The sequence below is a fragment of the Penicillium angulare genome, assembly GCF_028827245.1.
Source record: "Penicillium angulare strain IBT 27051 chromosome Unknown utg000005l_segment0_segment0, whole genome shotgun sequence".
Lineage (NCBI taxonomy): Eukaryota > Fungi > Ascomycota > Eurotiomycetes > Eurotiales > Aspergillaceae > Penicillium > Penicillium angulare.
In genome coordinates this window covers 3,578,595-3,595,421 of record NW_026623164.1, presented here as the reverse complement: position 1 = coordinate 3,595,421, position 16,827 = coordinate 3,578,595, and the positions used below count along the sequence as shown (strand labels likewise).

General features: G+C 45.2%; 5 protein-coding genes across 5 annotated transcripts; 3 read left to right on the top strand and 2 right to left on the bottom strand.

The window, feature by feature from the left end:
- Window positions 1-337: 337 nt before the first annotated feature.
- On the top strand, window positions 338-576 carry N7478_008706 (uncharacterized protein; the record flags this gene model as incomplete). Its single annotated transcript, XM_056924920.1, has 2 exons — window positions 338-505; window positions 538-576. The coding sequence occupies 2 exons, from the start codon at window positions 338-340 to the stop codon at window positions 574-576; spliced, it is 207 nt and encodes a 68-aa protein (XP_056777646.1).
- A 5,497-nt stretch (window positions 577-6,073) lies between these two features.
- Window positions 6,074-7,988, top strand: N7478_008705 (homeobox domain-containing protein; the record flags this gene model as incomplete). Its single annotated transcript, XM_056924919.1, has 4 exons — window positions 6,074-6,639; window positions 6,699-6,836; window positions 6,897-7,543; window positions 7,630-7,988. The coding sequence occupies 4 exons, from the start codon at window positions 6,074-6,076 to the stop codon at window positions 7,986-7,988; spliced, it is 1,710 nt and encodes a 569-aa protein (XP_056777645.1).
- Window positions 7,989-9,908: 1,920 nt separating this feature from the next.
- Window positions 9,909-10,193, top strand: N7478_008704 (uncharacterized protein; the record flags this gene model as incomplete). The annotated part of the gene is made up of 1 exon (XM_056924918.1): window positions 9,909-10,193. The coding sequence occupies one exon, from the start codon at window positions 9,909-9,911 to the stop codon at window positions 10,191-10,193; it is 285 nt and encodes a 94-aa protein (XP_056777644.1).
- A 1,968-nt stretch (window positions 10,194-12,161) lies between these two features.
- N7478_008703 (uncharacterized protein) lies at window positions 12,162-12,684 on the bottom strand (the record flags this gene model as incomplete). Its single annotated transcript, XM_056924917.1, has 2 exons — window positions 12,162-12,453; window positions 12,545-12,684. 2 exons carry the CDS (start codon window positions 12,682-12,684, stop codon window positions 12,162-12,164), a joined length of 432 nt encoding a protein of 143 aa, XP_056777643.1.
- Window positions 12,685-14,531: 1,847 nt separating this feature from the next.
- Window positions 14,532-15,088, bottom strand: N7478_008702 (CVNH domain-containing protein; the record flags this gene model as incomplete). Its single annotated transcript, XM_056924916.1, has 3 exons — window positions 14,532-14,593; window positions 14,657-14,766; window positions 14,838-15,088. 3 exons carry the CDS (start codon window positions 15,086-15,088, stop codon window positions 14,532-14,534), a joined length of 423 nt encoding a protein of 140 aa, XP_056777642.1.
- Between the last annotated feature and the right edge of the window lie 1,739 nt (window positions 15,089-16,827).

Genomic DNA, 16,827 nt, shown 5'->3' with positions numbered 1-16,827 from the left:
CTTGCTTGCTGCATCACCATCACAAGGCTGCAGGGTAATGCAATTTCCAAGTCGACAGGCCCACCGCGACTCAATACATGCATATTCTTCGACGATGACACATTGCTTGCTTCACTTACCGCTTGAATACTCCTCGCGTCTCCTTTTTCAATTTCCGGTGACCTGCAGGTACGCCACCCAATCACTGCGCTTCGGGTAGCCTATGACCCGACAGTTCGCAGTACACTTTCTGGGGAATTGCGAGGCCCGCTGCAGCGAACGCCTATGCATCCGGAATCGAGCATGTGCCGATCAAATGTGGTTCTCCTGCAGTCTGTTTCACCGCGTCGTAACGATTATGGAGCAGGACTTTGGTGATCCTCGCATTCAATGTGCCGATAAGGAGACATACCACCCAAACAAGAAAGAACAGTATCTCTTCAGTGTTAATGGATCCATCATGGATCTAGGGCAAACATACATGGAGTATTCTCATGCCGAATTAGCTACCGACGTGGGGTCTGAGGTATTTTCCTTTGTTTCTTTTATTTATTTTAGTTGATCGGCAACTCTATTGAACTTGAGGTTCCTGCATGAAATGAACAATCCACACAACATGTGTAAACATATATTTTCCGATTTAAAACGGGTATTTAATAAATAATTCAAATCAAATTATGTCTAAGAAACCTTTTCCACGTGCAAATAGTGAAGAAACCCCCCTTTACCCCTGGTCTAATTGCAGTGGGAAGGCTGGGGCGTCGAACCGTCGCAGCCATGTTTCACTTGAGACCAGACCATTGAACTAACGTGTAGCTGGGAAGCTTCGGCGTCAGAGGATTTCAAGCTACTACACCTTCGCATAGAGCTAGCGGCATGTAAGAAAGTGGGCACATAAGTTTGGCCCCTGAGCAAAAATGCAGACAGAGAGGGTAATTGTCCGGGAGGTCCGCTGCGACCCCCGGGCCGGAGGGGATTGGGGCGGTTGTTAACAACAAATGCATACGGATTACGGGCGGCCAAGTGGATTCTGCTGTGCATGGTCAGGAAAGGATTATTCTCGAAAAGACGCACTGATCGCAAAAAGTGCCGTGAGCAAAGAACACTGTGGTATGGCCCACCGCTTGGGTCGGAGTGTTGCGAGATCCGCAGTGGAGCTTTGGTGGACGCTACAAGCACGGAGGACGGACTTTCGAGTTTCCTTTTTTCTGTTTTGGATTTTTACTTTTTTTGTCTTCGAATTCTTTTCTTCTTTTCAATGGATTCCGTGCTCAATCTGGAATGCACAGGCCAATGTCTTGGAACTATACGTCTGATACTTCAATAGATCCAAGTGAGAAGCTCCATCGTCCCGAATACGGCGTGCGGCATCGGTAGCTACTAGCTGCTAGAGGATATCGGAGTTAAAGACCTTCTTATCCAGCGTGAAAGTATAGGCGATCCATGGAAATCAGACGGATGACACTGTCAACCAAAGTTTTGATCGGCTGGGTTTGGACCCGCCTGTATAACTGTTGTCTCTATGCATCTAAGTAAGTACATTTGACAAAAAGAGAAACAAATGTCGTCAGGAACACTCCATCGCGATAGTTTGCAGCAGCGATTATCCTGATCTACAGGGCCAAGTTGTCCCTTCGGCCCATTTTGCCGGGGAGAACGTGCTTTGGGGCTGTACATCTACACATGCATCAGGGGAGAACGAGAGAGAAAGGAATAGCTCCATAGAGCCAAGAATTCAGCTTGCGTCAGCCTTTTGTCCGTTTAGCTCGCCGCTATGACGACGTGTAGACATTCTACGACTCTATGGAGGTACAGGTACATTAGTTTGTTAGACGTGCGATACGAAATTGAAGGAGTATGCTTGGCACAGTCCTTTTCTTTGTTCCTTTTTGGCCCCGAAATTAAAGTTGTTGCGGTATATTTTCCACGCGATCAGAACTGCGATCGGATTCCCCGCACCGAGTTCCGTCGTATTCAGGCACATTGACCACGTTGATAAAATGGTGGTGGCGAACATACCTAGTTCCAAGTGGTGTGTATCTATACAATGTGATTGCCCATACTAGTACCTACTTGTAGGCTAGCTCGCTCGGTACGAAGTACCTGACTACGCTCTATGTGGACTCCAACTCCGTAGAATATCACTATCATAGAATAATAGAAAATAAAACTCTCTATTACAACCTATTTTCGAAGCATGGAAAAAGATCTCCGTATCCACATCACCAGCCTCAAATCCACGCTTGGAAATACCATAAGCATAGCCATCCTTGATGAACAAAAAATCAAGAAAAAGAAAATCCTTCTTCATCATTCACGATCTAAATCTGGTTTTTCGCCTTCCTTTTGGTCTAATTCCTATTTCAACCCCCACACGGAGCCGACCGGGTCATACCAGGAGGGGAAAATGAAGACTTGCACACGTTCAAAGCCTGAGACTGCAGCGATCGACGAAGGTTTCGGCCGTAGAACTAGTCTCTACGCCCTGTGATTCGGGATCGAAGGGCTAACGGTTCCGAGTTTTCTCCTCCGAAACTCGTCTAAAATCAAGTCCCCAGTTTGTCCCCACATTGCCTCTCGATTCAAAGTCTCCGATGTCCTGCGTAATACTGGTTCGGGGCCCCACCCACTATTGAATCCGGGTATGCACTGTAGATGTAACTAACCTGTTAGCTCAACGTCCTTCGAAAGGCAAAAAAGGAAATAAAAAATTCCTATTATTCATTGCTTTTATATTATAGCCTTTTACACTGTGGATTTATCGCGGAAGTTGGTTTTTTATCAGGCATTTTCCTTCTTCAGTGCGGGTGTGGCACTAGGAATGACCTCATCGGATATTCCGAGTTTCCTTGTCTGGAAGAGATAGGCGTTAAGGTACGGAGAATATGGATTATAGAATTCATAATGATAGTTAGAAAAAAAGAAATCAAAAATCAAAACAAAAGAATTCTGATGGGGATATCGCCGTAGCGAGTTTACTGATGTATTCGTAGCCAACAGACCTTTACTAGGCAAGTCCAGGCCTACGATAGTCAAGTGGCCCGAGAGTCCGAACGAGAAAAAAAAATCGACCGATTAATTCTAGGAGATCGATCTAGTGGCGCGGGAATCCTGAGAAGCAGTGGGAAGAAGTCTAGAAGGCATATCGATCCGTTTCATCCAGTAGAAATGTAGTTTATCAGAGGGGTAAAGAAAAATAACACACCTCACTGAAGGAGTGCTCATTTCCCAACTGTGACTTGGATTGTTTCATGGTTCTGGATGTGGAGATTTCAAGGAGCTTTTCTCGGTGGAGAGCCCATGCGACGGCTTCTGAGCCATGGTAACCCTAAAATAGGCCCGGACTCCGTAGCGTCGGGTGGAACACTCGGCTGTAAATATTTCTAGGCAACGCCGGCTATCTGGTCTGATTGATGGATTTTTTCGTTGTTTTCGAATCAGTAGATAGAAGGGGGAGGTACAAAGTACCGCATGTTATTTTTCCGGCACTACGGAGAACAGGAGGCTCTAACGGAATGCATTTGTCTCCGATGCTGGTCATATTTTGGTGATTTCTGGTCTATCTGTTCCTGGTACCGCTCGTAACCGACCAGGCCCCATCGCGGGTTTCAGGGATCATTTTTCATCACCAATGACAGTTTTGATACTACGGTCGAGACACTTAAACGCCCATGGATAATTTCGAGTAACTGGATTCCAGGTAGTCACAATGTTTCCGAGCTCTTAATTAGGGATTATTATTTAATTTTTTTCCCATTATGGGTATTTTTTGAAGATTCTTTTTCTCTTTTTGGTTTGCTCCTCACTCCACTCTACTGGTACAATCTCCACTGGGTTTCCCAAGCCACCAATGTACGTTTTCATATCACATCCATTCACAGTGGGTTGTGGCGGGCAGACCGCTGAGTGGCTGACAGCTCTTCCTTGATCGATAGCCCCGAGGGGCCGGCCGCGTTAGACTGACCTATGGACCCAGCACGCCAGCCCGACAAGAATTCCACATGGTGACCAGCCTCCGTGCCTGCCGGTGAGCAAGGGTCTGACGATATTCGATCCCCCTCCAATCCCTAGTGGTTGGTTGGTCCATGCACTTGCCACGACCAGATCGCCCACTACGCAATCGTCTCACCTCGGAAAATTTCTCTAGTGTTAGTTCTTGGCCAAACTGCCCATGGACGCCTGGGAAGGATGCAACTCTTTATCATCGTCTATCTCCAGGGCGGTATCTGGCACAATCGGCATGGGATGTTGGATCATTCTATTAGTATATCATCCATATCCATCCACGTTGTGGGTAACCAAGTGGGACCTCTCAGGTATATGGATCAAAAATGCCCACTCAACCATTTCCTTGGGATATCCTGGAGCTTGTCTGGGTCTTTAACCTGGAGGGGATTCTAGTCCGTGGTCTTCGTTCCCACAGGGCTTTTTTTCAGCTCGGGCAGAACCGCAATTCGCCACAAGGTCCATTGTGGAATGGTGGGTTGGTGGCTGGTTACCATCCAGAAGGTCCTGGCCGTGGTCATTAGATGGCAATGGAGAAGCCCTGTGCTCTGTGCACGGCGCTTTCATTGAAAAATAAAAAATATAATAATAAAAGAGGATTATAACTCGTTACCTCGTACTTCCATACTTCGATTGCACCCCAGACCTGTGCGCAGTGGAGGTATCTCATTCTATCCCGTGCGTTTCACCTTGGTGGCTCATGATCACCTTATGCCAAATGTGGGCACCGAGATCTACCTAGAACTTTGAGATCGGTTATTTCTCTTTCCCTCCCCTTTTTTGTTATGTTGATTTTTGTGCTAGTCCTAAGTAAATGTAGGTGCAGGTTCAAAAGGACCGAAAGTCACAAACCCACGTACTTTGCCTCATCGAGAATCCTTCGCATGCGATTGCTGATCTTTACCAACTAAATTCTGATTCTAAGTAGCGCAGTTTATTCTTCCATGCGACTAAATCGCCTTCTACGCTATGTTTTGGCCCACTCTTAGCGTCGATTCAAGGTTTAGAGAATTGAAAATTCGAAGCATTATTTTTGCTCTGGGTTTACCTTTGTTACAGTACCCGAGTTTTATTGTTTTCTTCGCTCTATACGGGCCGTTTTGACCGTTGAAAAGATCGCCATGCTAAGACTACTACAACAAGACCTAGATTGATATCCGCTCCGTAGACATAACTTGTTCAAATTTAGTAGTACCACGGTTAAAGGAAATGATTATAACGTCTTTTACGGCAGCTACGGACCATGGCAACTCTGATTACCCTTAGGTGGACCCTTCTCGAGGGGAAAGAGGAGGGGGCAATTACGGGCGTCCGTTTTAATATCTTGGACCGACTGGTAGTTATTTCCACTACCTCGGACGTCCCCTCTTCGCTTGATACGCTTGGTCACTCTTTCTTGCTCTCCTTTCTCTCTTCTTTATTTGATTCGATTATTTGTTTTCTCTTGCCTTGTTTTCTCCTGCGTCGTCATTGTTTAGGAGATCTCCGGCTGATCCCTGGTCAAACCTCCCACACACACTTCATCTACCGGATTCTGCACAAGTACCCCCATACATCAGAGGTGGGTATTTTGAATGTCCTCGTGTCTGGTTTGCGGCCGAGATACGTAAGGATCATCATAACACGGGTATATCATCCCAGTGATCTAAGATCTAAAGAGGAGACTTGAGAAGCCGTTGTCCCGCTCTTGACGTTTTCTTTTGCATCTGAGCACTCCTCGGCGCCTAACCGGTCATACTCATCCCCTTTATATCCAAGAGGGTCCATATAACTTTGATTTGACTTGACCCTTTCTTCCGTTTAATTGAAGAAAGCAATTTAATAAACGAAACCCCGAGTTTATTGCGCAAGCGCCCCGGTACTTCGACCAGACCCACCCACGTCTCATCTCGGGAAAAGAAGAGCCTTGGTTCTTTTGTCCCTTTTTCCTGCGTCCCTTTTTTTATTACTATTTTTTATTGTTTCGTGTCAGTTGTAGGTGTGAGCCTGCCGCGTTTGAGGCCTCTCAAACTGATTTCGTGGATCGTGTTTTCGATCCTGTTGCGAGACTATTACGGTCACAAGAAAAGATCCCATCACAACTCTTACCATGTCAATCGGCGGTCCTTGTCTCTGGGTGCCTTCTTTATCGTCACCAGTTCCCTCATCACTGTCTGCAGTCACTTCTCATTTTTCAGCAGCTGTTCGTCACGGAGACCGGTTCTCTTCACCAAGAACTATATCGCCGTTCCGAAGCGTGCAAAAGGAACGAGAGCCTAGTGCCTCGGTCGGTCTTTCTAGTACCATGCAAAGGGATGGCTCGAAGGCTGAGAATGCCTTGGCTCCTGCTCTGATTCCAGGCGGTGCGGCTGGCTCTGGACCCAGCCCTGAGGGAGCAGCCCGGTCGTCGCGTGAGGCAGAGTCTCGACAGTCTCCAGCGACCAGAGGGGATTTGCTTCCTCGAGTTAAGCTAGAAATCCCCGGTGATAGCTCGAACCTTTCCGAGTCTCATACTCATGATGAGTCTGATCAATATGGGGACGAGATGGATTTCGACGGAAAGGACGAGCACGAAAGAGAATTCACCATCAGCCCAACGGACGAGAAGGGCGATGGAGCGGGCAGCGATGGAGACCACAGGTCTGCCCTGGAAAAGAAGAAGATGAAGCGATTTCGGTAAGGCACTTGCAAGGGATCGAGGAAAGCTAAGAAAATTACTAACTCTCTATCCACAGGTTAACTCATAACCAGACTCGCTTTTTGATGAGTGAGTTCACTCGCCAGGCCCATCCAGACGCTGCTCATCGCGAGCGACTGTCGAAGGAGATTCCTGGCTTGACACCTCGTCAAGTTCAGGTCTGGTTTCAGAACAGGTAAGTTTGAACTGTCCCCCAGTCCCCGGACTTTTGACCTGACAAGACCAACCTCTACAGACGGGCAAAGCTCAAGCGTCTCACCTCCAATGATCGCGAGAGAGTACTCAAGTCCCGAGCCCTGCCCGATGATTTCGACACAACCAAGGTGCTTCGCACACCCTTCGAGAATAAATCAACGGGGCAAACACCCATTGCATCACCTCATGATTACGGTGCTCCTAATCCAGACTTTGCAGCTTTGAGAGCGCTTCGCACCGATTGTTTTCAGCGCCCCAGTGATGACGAGTACATGGTCTCACCTCTCAGTTCAGCGTCAACCGCAGGAACCTACATGTCTTCTGCTGGACAGGGACGGAGTGACGGCCTTTCACAATCCAACATGATGTTTAGTCGGCCAGCAGCATCGGCATCCATGCAAGACCTGCACAGAACTATCAGAAACGACTATTCGATTACTAGATCTAGCAGCCTCTCAGATGCTTCTCCTCAAGCCTCTTCTTTCCACTCCGGTTACCCTCTACACAACAGATTTGCGGCTGCGTCAAATCCAGTGAATATGCCCTATGGACGACAGCCAATGGATTACGGCGTTCATCGTCCAGGTACGCTGGTCACACCTTACGATCAACATCAGTCATTCGAAGGATCAGTTTCCCCAACAGACTCGCAAGAACCTCAAATGACATATGACATGAGTAGCCTAGGTATGTTACACCACTCCTGTTTCAAATTCCAAAGGTCAAGTGAGTCCAACGGCAAAGCAGAAAGCTGACTTCATTGTACTCTAAAGGCACCCAATCACAAAATTATCAATCCCACCTCGCAATGTCAGGACCAAAGGATTACACTGGAATGGGAATAGGATCACAAATGTCGCAACATGGCAGACCTATGCCAACACTTCACTCCCTCCCCGTCTCCGCCTCCCAGGACTACAGATCTTACCCATATGGAAACCCCTCGATGGGCAACGTTCCCTATACTCAAGCCACCAATGCCTCAACACTGAGCCTCCCCGCAACATATGCTCAATCCGACCAAGCAACAACCGCACACGACCACCTTCAACAAACACCACATACCCTCGAAAATATGCGGAACAAATTCGGCAACCCATCATTCAACTATGCCAGCTATATTCAACAATGATCTACATCGAGGCCGGACCATCAAAAAAAGACAAGTTCCTTGTCACTCTGCTGCATTTATAGCCAGCCAGCCATCATTGGGCTGGTCCCCTTCTCTTATTGAAATTTGGCTCCCGTGGTAGCCAACTGGGCATTTGACCTATATTAGCGTGTTAATTTTAATGCTTGTAAAGCCCGTTTTATATTTTTCCTCTTTTTCATTCTCATTTCAATCTTCTTGTTTGGTTTCTTCATTAGTCGCCGGTTTATCTCACTTTCTTTCTCCTTTCACCTGTACATGTTACTATTTCTGTCATTTAAATTGGTTTGAGGGGCGAACTCTCTTCATGCTGGAGGCAAGCGAGTTGGGGTTTCATGATGGTTCATTATCCTTTGGGTTTCCCACAGTACACTAGCGTTGATCAAATTCAGGGATCTCTGGCATGAGAAGAAGTTGGTCTAATTCTAATTGCTTTTGGATTTTCATTCTCAGTTTAACGTAGCCATTGGCTCCAAGAATGGCTGGGGCGGGGTACGATTGGGGGCCTTATGCCCATGATGCATGTCCCTTTCAGCGTGAGGGGTATAAGTACCCCTCCGGTACATAGAAAGAATATCAAAAAGCTCCAATATCGAATGAATAAAGCCATTCCATCCTTCTTTCAAATTTTCCTCATGTACTACCTCGTGCGTATAGTAAGTTTAGGGTATCTAAAAAATTTCTTATTATCTTCCACGTTTTTGTATGGGCTTTACACCATCTAAATGTGTGGTCACTTAGCACCTTACGGATACAGTCTTGACTGGGCAATAAATCCATTATGAAATGATACAATCAACCATTTGATTATTAAATGATATGGAGGGATTTAGCTCCTTAGTCTCGTTTAATCAAAGGATTTTACAATGATGCGGAATAGAAAGCATCTCCTCTTCCAGAACTGTCCCTATTGTAGTAGCAAAGGTGTTTCCATTGCATCCGATGGATGCATATTGTCGACCTGCAAGCAAACATATAAGACATATCTTTCCCAATAGTATAGTGAATGCCGATCCAGGATCTCGGGATTCTTCCGCTTTTCTTGATCCTGCTGATGCATTAGTCAATTCATTATTGCCTTATCGGTGATATATACATGCAAGATGCAGTTTGGAGGTGATAAAAGCCGCGCAAGCTATCAATAATCTCAAAAGGGTTATCGACTTGAATTGCAAATGAAGATGCAATTCGGATGAGTATGTAGAAGAAAATTGAAGTAAATGCCAGCGTTGCTATAGCATTATGCTCATCTATTCGCGTTACAGATATCATGATCAAAGCTGGGCTAGTCCAGATGCATTGCTGAATCGGGCCTATTTGATATATTGCTGGATACTTCCCCCTTTGGAACAGGCTTAGGGCCCTACGTACTGGATTTCCACTCCCAATTCTTGGCTTTCCTCTCCCGTGTTAGTGCTCAGCCCCTCGCCGCTTTTGCTCACTGAGTAGAACTCAGCACGCCTCTGAGCGCCCTGATCTGCTCACTGATCCTCATCTGAACGCTCCGATTCGCTCACTGAGCGGAACCTGAGCGAAAGACTGTGAGCTAAGTACCTCAATAAAATGTAACACGCTAGCTCCTTCCACGTGCACTCTTCCTCCGTAGATCGCTTGCATCATCCCATCAATAAATGTCGGTGTCACTAAAATGGTCGTTTATCCCAGGAGCGAGGCTCCTGAGATAGTGGCAATTTCACAGCGCGCTTTGTTTGATTGGCCTATCAAATTCTTATCTCAGGATGTAAGCTCCTAGGAGTGCTTCATTTACCAGCCCAAGGCATTAGACGAATTTACTCGACGATCTCTAATCTTGCTCCGTGCTAGGTTCGAATTGTCAATCTTAGATCAACCTTCTCACTGATTCGCCAAACCAGACTTTCTACCTTTTCCACCACTAAGACTATGTCTGATGAGGAGTGGAGCTCGATTCTAGCTGAAGAGACTGATTTGTTGCTAGCAGTCGTTGAAGCAAACAAAAGACAACATACGCACCAGGCCAGACAATTAGTACTGAAACGCATTACTGTTGAAATGGAAGCGTACAATATAGACATGCAACACCCTCGGAAAGTCTTGGATAGACTATTATCCGAAATTCTTCGGCTACGGTGTGGACAGAAAATCAATACTGGGCACGAAGATCAGCTTCCTGTTGATACTATCAATGTTATGCCCGATGATTCTTAATTCTCTTAGTGCAACGGGGTTGCTTATAGGGATTCCATCCCTACCCCTATTAAGGCGGAGCGCACACAATCTCGCTATCCCTGATATATCTTATGATACCTTCTTTTCATGCCCCAGAGACCGCTAGCTTCAACAGATTGTGCATGGCAACTATTCAATGACACTGGGGTTTCCCAATCAGTTCTGTTGACATCAATTTACTCAAAAATTCCTAGCTATTTGCTTATCCTCTTTCATGGTTCCTATTATCATATTATACTTTCATCAGCTCAGCTAGGCATGCTAGTTGTGAATATCTAAGGAAATGGCCATCGTTGCATTTGATATAGAGATATCAAGCTGATGATCGCTTGGTGAGTTCGCGTTTTGTATTTGTCTATGAACGGTATATATAGTAATTATTGACCCTCTGTGGTGTGATAACACAGCCATGATATATTACCACAAGACACAATATTTGACAGTACTTGAATCCAAAACATATACATTTTAGTCACAAACCAGCCTTTTAGTAGGGTAATTTATAGAATAAATGCTGCGAATCACTACTGGTCAATGCTGACCGATAAGTTAGATACTTCATAGTTTATTTGATGTATTGCTATACGGTTAGAAAGAATGTGCGAATAAAAACAAATGGTCCAATATTCAAGTGGATCGAAAGGGCTAATGCTCAAGTAAAGAAGATTGATACCATCTGCTTAATAAGTCCATCAACATTGTTTCAAGGTGATTAACAATAGTGAAATACACCCGGTAGATGTAGTCTTTATTAAATAAAGAGTTGAGATGGTGAAATGGGGGAGAGTGGTGAAATGAGGGAGAGTGGTGAAATGAGGGAGAAGTGGTGAAATGGGGGAGAGTGGTGAAATGGGGGAGAGTGGTGAGATGAGGGAGAAGTGGTGAAATGGGGGAGAGTGGTGAAATGGGGGAGAGTGGTGAAATGAGGGAGAGTGATCCTACGCTTCAGACTGTAGACTCGGACTTCATAGTCCAAATTCTGAGGGAGATGGAACTGACCTTTCTCACGGGCGAGCGACGCAGAGTTCGATCTGGTGATTAAAATATTCGGTGGTCATCTGTTTATAGGTGGGGAACTCAAAGAAGAGGCAATGGTGGTCACGGATGATGGATATTGTGTCTACAAGCCGTTTTATCTTACTGTAAAACAAGGTGGATCGCGTGGAGTTATCTTTGTACATACAAGAAGTAGTAATAGTAGTAATAGTAGTAGTAGTAGTAGTAGCCATCCATTCATCCATCCATTCGTCCGCGTAAAAGAGCCACACGGATTGGCAAGTCAAGAATTTAAGAGCAAAATGATCGGCACTCCATGAAGCTGTTATCCTATGAATATCAACTTCAATGGGATGCAACCCTCAGCGTAATCGAGGCGTCCAGCTCAACCGCCGCATCAGTAATTCTTCTATCACAATGACTAAGTCATGGATGACCTCAATGATTCTGGATTACGAGATGAAACTTTCTAAGATTTCAGTGCATGGCGTGAAAAGCCTGTGCCAGACGACAATTTGGAAAGCACGGTTATTTTGTCCTCCACGCCTTGAAATTTTGCCAAGCTGGTATTTCGTACTCGTTCTAGGTACCCTAAGTGCTGATCTCAAGGCTGGTTTAGGAATAAATAGCATCTGGACGGACCAATATGTCGAGATCAAATAATGGTCCCCAAATCTTAGAACAACGAGCTCATTGAATCCAGGTCCAATTTGTAGCGGAGTCCATCAAACGATAAATACATCAAGTCATAGCGAGTCAAATGTCTCGTCGGGAATGGTAATAACTGACCGAGAAAAAGGGAGAGAAGCTATCGAGAAACACCAACGCTGGCTGTCTGAATGCAGAATAATATAAGAGCCGCACAAGTTGTCAAGTATAAAATATGCCTCCAACCATATGACCAGTACTACGCTGAGCTCTTCCAGGGCTTTACAAGTCATTCGAGTGTCCTTATTTCCATCCAATTGGAAGATGACTATAGGCGATTTCAGGTGCAGCAATAAGTTCTTCTTCAGCTGGCCAAAAAGTCTTTCCTTTTTGTCGCTTCGCCAAATCAGACTTCTCTGGATGGTGTGTTGCTTGAACAAACTTCAGCGTGGCTTTGTCCTTCACATAACCATGACTAGCCACATGGGTACCCCGAAGAAGTTGGTCCTCATATTTATAGCAGAAAGTAACATATAGCCCCGATGGGTCTTTAATTCTTATACCGTTGATGCTAGTGGTAGGGTGGACCTCGGATCTAGCATTTCGTTAGAACGTGGTCAAAACGAATAGACCTCTGATGGCTCCATAAAGAACATAGTATGAGCGGTCTTAAGATTTTAAGTTACCTGATAAGGATTGCTTTGGGATATATCTTTCTATCTCTTGCAGTCTGATAGGCCAAGGTGATTAATTGGCGTATACGCTCTTTGGACCTTGGGATCAAGCCTTCATAAAAGTAGTACTTGATCATGTTAACGGTAGACATTTTGTTTGATGGAGCTGGCTTGATCAAATCGAGAAAATGTATCAAGGTGGGATTAAGAGATAGTATTGATCTTCACAATCAACGAGAAGATTGAATAGACAATAAAAGTCGCTCTGGAAAATATCCTGCGTTTATCGGGGTTCTGGAGCACATACCTCATCTTACAGTCCTTGTGTCGATAGCTAGGATGAGCCTCCAATCTATCAATAGATTGATAGCCGCTTCCATGACATTAATATCTAGCAAAGTGTCTAGCGATAGACATTACTCAGACAAAATCGGGGGTAACCACAAATAGGTCCAACTGAAATGGCTCTCTATCATGCATGAACTGATGATCATGATGTACCTTGGAAAATATATCCTAGAGTTCTTACGCCCAGATACTGGCGCGTACTTTTCACCGCTGTGGAGCGGTACTATTTTACTTGACGCCTGGTGTAAATAAGTGGATAGTTACCTTCCAATCATCTCCCAGAAGAGGGTTGTGCCGGTCAGCTCTTGGCGCGTATCTTCGGGCAACCTCGAACATGAACCTATTGTCTACGCACCGAGGAGTAGCTGAGACAGGCATATGTCCTAATTTTATAATGATTGTTTTCACTTAAGTAGAATTTAGCTAAAGGGCTAGCTGTACCATAAGGAATTTGATCTCACCCCCATTTCGGCCTTTCTATACGCGCTTATTGCTTTCTTATCTTCATTCCACTTCTAGCAAAGCCCGACAAACTCAGCATTGCCACAACCATTTTTGTGGCCTTCTCTGCACTGCTGCTCTTATGTATCACTCTACCTTGGGTGATAATTCCTCACGTCACCTTTATAAGCCTATTGAAGGAGTAGAAAAACTAGAAAGCTATTGTGTAGGAGGCTATCTGTTACGGACCCACTACGGAGGGACCTCCCAGGAGCAACTACAAACCAATCAGTTGGCGGTCAGACCAGGAGTGGACGACCGACCAAAATGGGCACAGGGCACCAACGGAGCCAGTTACGGCCTGCAACTTGGCGTCCGAAAGAATACTCCATTTACGAAAGTAACGGTGCGCGAGGAATCACTTCTGGCCTCCTCGGCACAGAACCATTATTGGGCCTAGCCACAAGGGGTGCAGGCTATAACACAAAGGGACACGTGTGGAAGCACCTGACCAAAGGGACTATTCCAACAATAGATCCTATCCCACTGACAGGATAGGATCCTATTACTCACAAGGGAAGAACTAGACATATAAAGGACTCTTGTTACCGCATGATATATTTGGTTCTTCACGATTATTCTCTCATTATTATTAGACTCTACAATTCAGATTAATACTCTGCTTTATCACAATCAACCTTTTAAAGATAACCATTAACTAGTAGGGGAGCTTACTCTATGACTAACTTACTGGCGAACCTAGGCTGTGCCATAACCCGCAAATAGGTAGGTTTAAGTCAACCCGCAACCCGCAACCCGCAAACCCGATGGGTAGATCGAGTCTAGACCTGTGCAATGGCGGCCCATTGCACAGGTCTAGTAGCCAGATTCCAGCCCATAGGCCGCTCATTGCATAGGTCTACATAGGAGTCCCGTGGAATTCCCACGATGGGACAAAGATGATATCTTAGTCCCATGGGACTTGGGACTGACCCTGACCTAGTCCTATGGGAAATATCGAAGGTCTACTTCTGGCTGTGAGTGCGTAGAATTACGAATTTTGTCATTGTGGAGAAGATCCTAGGCTGCGGATTTTCCACGATCTCCCCTTCAACAGAATCCTCATCTAGCGCCTTTTCTCACACTGCTTACCCACAGTCACAGAAGCCCAATAGCTACCAAAACACCCCAGAACCTGCGATAACTCCGTCTAGGACTCACCATTCTGGTTAAAACAATACAAATGGCCACCGGCATTCCCGATCCAGTTGTCTATTTGCGATGGTCAGTAAATATTTCTTGCAATCTTGTGATGTAGCAAACATAACGACATACTTGTATCAATTGAAGTAGCAACATATGTTCCTTCGTCATTTGCACAATTGGCATGCAGGACAGTAGTATCTTCTAGGCCTATATCCTTGCAGGATGTGCCAAAAGAACCCCTAAGAAACCGCGTCAGTATGATTCAAAGTGTCAATATCAGGAGACAAAGATTAGGAATTTAAGATCTTACTTCAGCTGGCCGACAAGTTTTCCATTCGAGTTGCCAAAGCACGAACCAAGATTAACCACAACGGCTAAATCATAAATTTGACCAGGCGCTATTTCGCAATTGGCAACAAGATCCCAGTGAGGCACATTTGAAGTAGGTGCGAGGAGGCTCGGCGAATTGCAGCTTGCTATATAGCCAGAGTTTGCAGCCACTTCATGAGAGAAGTAACCCAAAAGCAAGAGAGCAAAGGTGGATAAGAGGTTAGACTGCATCGTAGGGTATTAAAATGTTAAGAAAAGTGCCTGGTACTTTTGATAAGTGAAGTAATTAGATAGACGTTATTTTAGGTGAAACTTGCCTCCTTTTATAGATAAACTATTGAAACTAATACAGACAGCAAACTGAACATGGTAATGACTAGACCTTGACATTTCCCATGAGACTAGGAGAAATCCAGTCCCATGTCCATGGGAAATTTCGAAAATCTAGTCTCATTGGAAATGGGACTACCTAGTTATTTAGGTTAGAGAATTACCTAGATAGGTGAAAAACCAAAGTCTTAGCATTGAAGACCAAAATTTAGTCCCATAAAAACGGCCCCCACGGGACTCAAAATTCCCATTTGTCTAGGTCTAGTCATGGCTGCCGATATGAAAATCCTGAATTCTAAGCGAACATTCTAAGCGAGCAATGTAAGCACTAGTTGAGATAGCAGTCTTCCCTGTCTTGATTTTGAATCTTCGTGTTGCCTTCTGTCTATAAAAAAGCCCTGGTGAGGGGAGTGTGTTTAGAACCCCCCAAGAAACAGTCTTGCGATAATTTGACTTGGTGACTTCTTCCTTGCGTGATCAACAGGCCTTCTACCCTGCAAGTAGATTCTATCTTAACAGCTGTATGATAACAAACCCCCTATAAAGTCTAGTTCACGCCTCATTCAATTGCAACTGTCATTGATTAATCCAGGATCCTATACTGCTCTAAAACTAACAATATTGAAGATTTCCCCGCAGTCAAAGTACCTGAGCGCGGAAATAGTAGCTAGTAGATTCCTAGCGTTACTTTTGCCCATAGCGGAGCGTTGTCTAGTTTATAATAACCTGATCAAGGGAGCTAAGGAATCTTAATCCTTTTGTGGCCAACTGATGCATTTCGTTTATTTCAAATATAAAATGTAACCTTGTGGCGCACTTTTGGCAAAAGGAGCTGTATTCATGACTGGTCGCCAGATGATTGCCTACTGTTGGAGGATGTCGCTTTGTCGGTACGAATACCGCGGTGTATTCCTACCGACACCCCACCTCAACGGCCGCAGGGGCCCTGAGATTGCTGGATTTTCCCAAATCTCTCGAATCCGCGGTCTTTTCAAGCCAGCCTCCGTTTACACTTTGGAACTAATTGATCAGGTGACGAATATCAACCATTCAAAGCAATCGGACGAAGTTCTCATGTTTCTGACGCGGGGAGACAAGAGTAAGCAAACCTCTTGTCTAGCTGGGCTGGTGTCTGTATCTTCGGCGTGACAATATTGTTTGGAATGAGGAATTAGGACGGGCCTGAATTATTGACTTCCATCGCTTTACTTTGAAAAATCGGCCAAATCGGCATCGACCCCAAGCTGCAAAGCGACGGCAATGTGGAACAGAAACAGAACCTTCGTAGAAATGTCTTCGTGTTTCCTGAAGAGGGAAGATTCTCGTCCCCGATTTCCATAAACTTTTGTTTTGTACTCGTTTCGAAATGCCGTTACTCTGCCTTTGAGCGCGTATGCTTCTCCTATATTCGGCTTGCTTGTCCAAGCCAGTCGAGCCACAATTTTTGACGTGGATAAACGTCAGGTATCAAATATGTGGCTATTCCTTTTCATGTGCAACCCGGAATCTTCCCATAATATTGTCGCGTAGTTTCGATTACATATGACATGCTTGATATTCTTCAAGCGGTGCACATCAATAAACAAACATACATTTCATTACCGGGGCGCTGTCTCCAAGTTCCGCTGCAATGTTTTCGC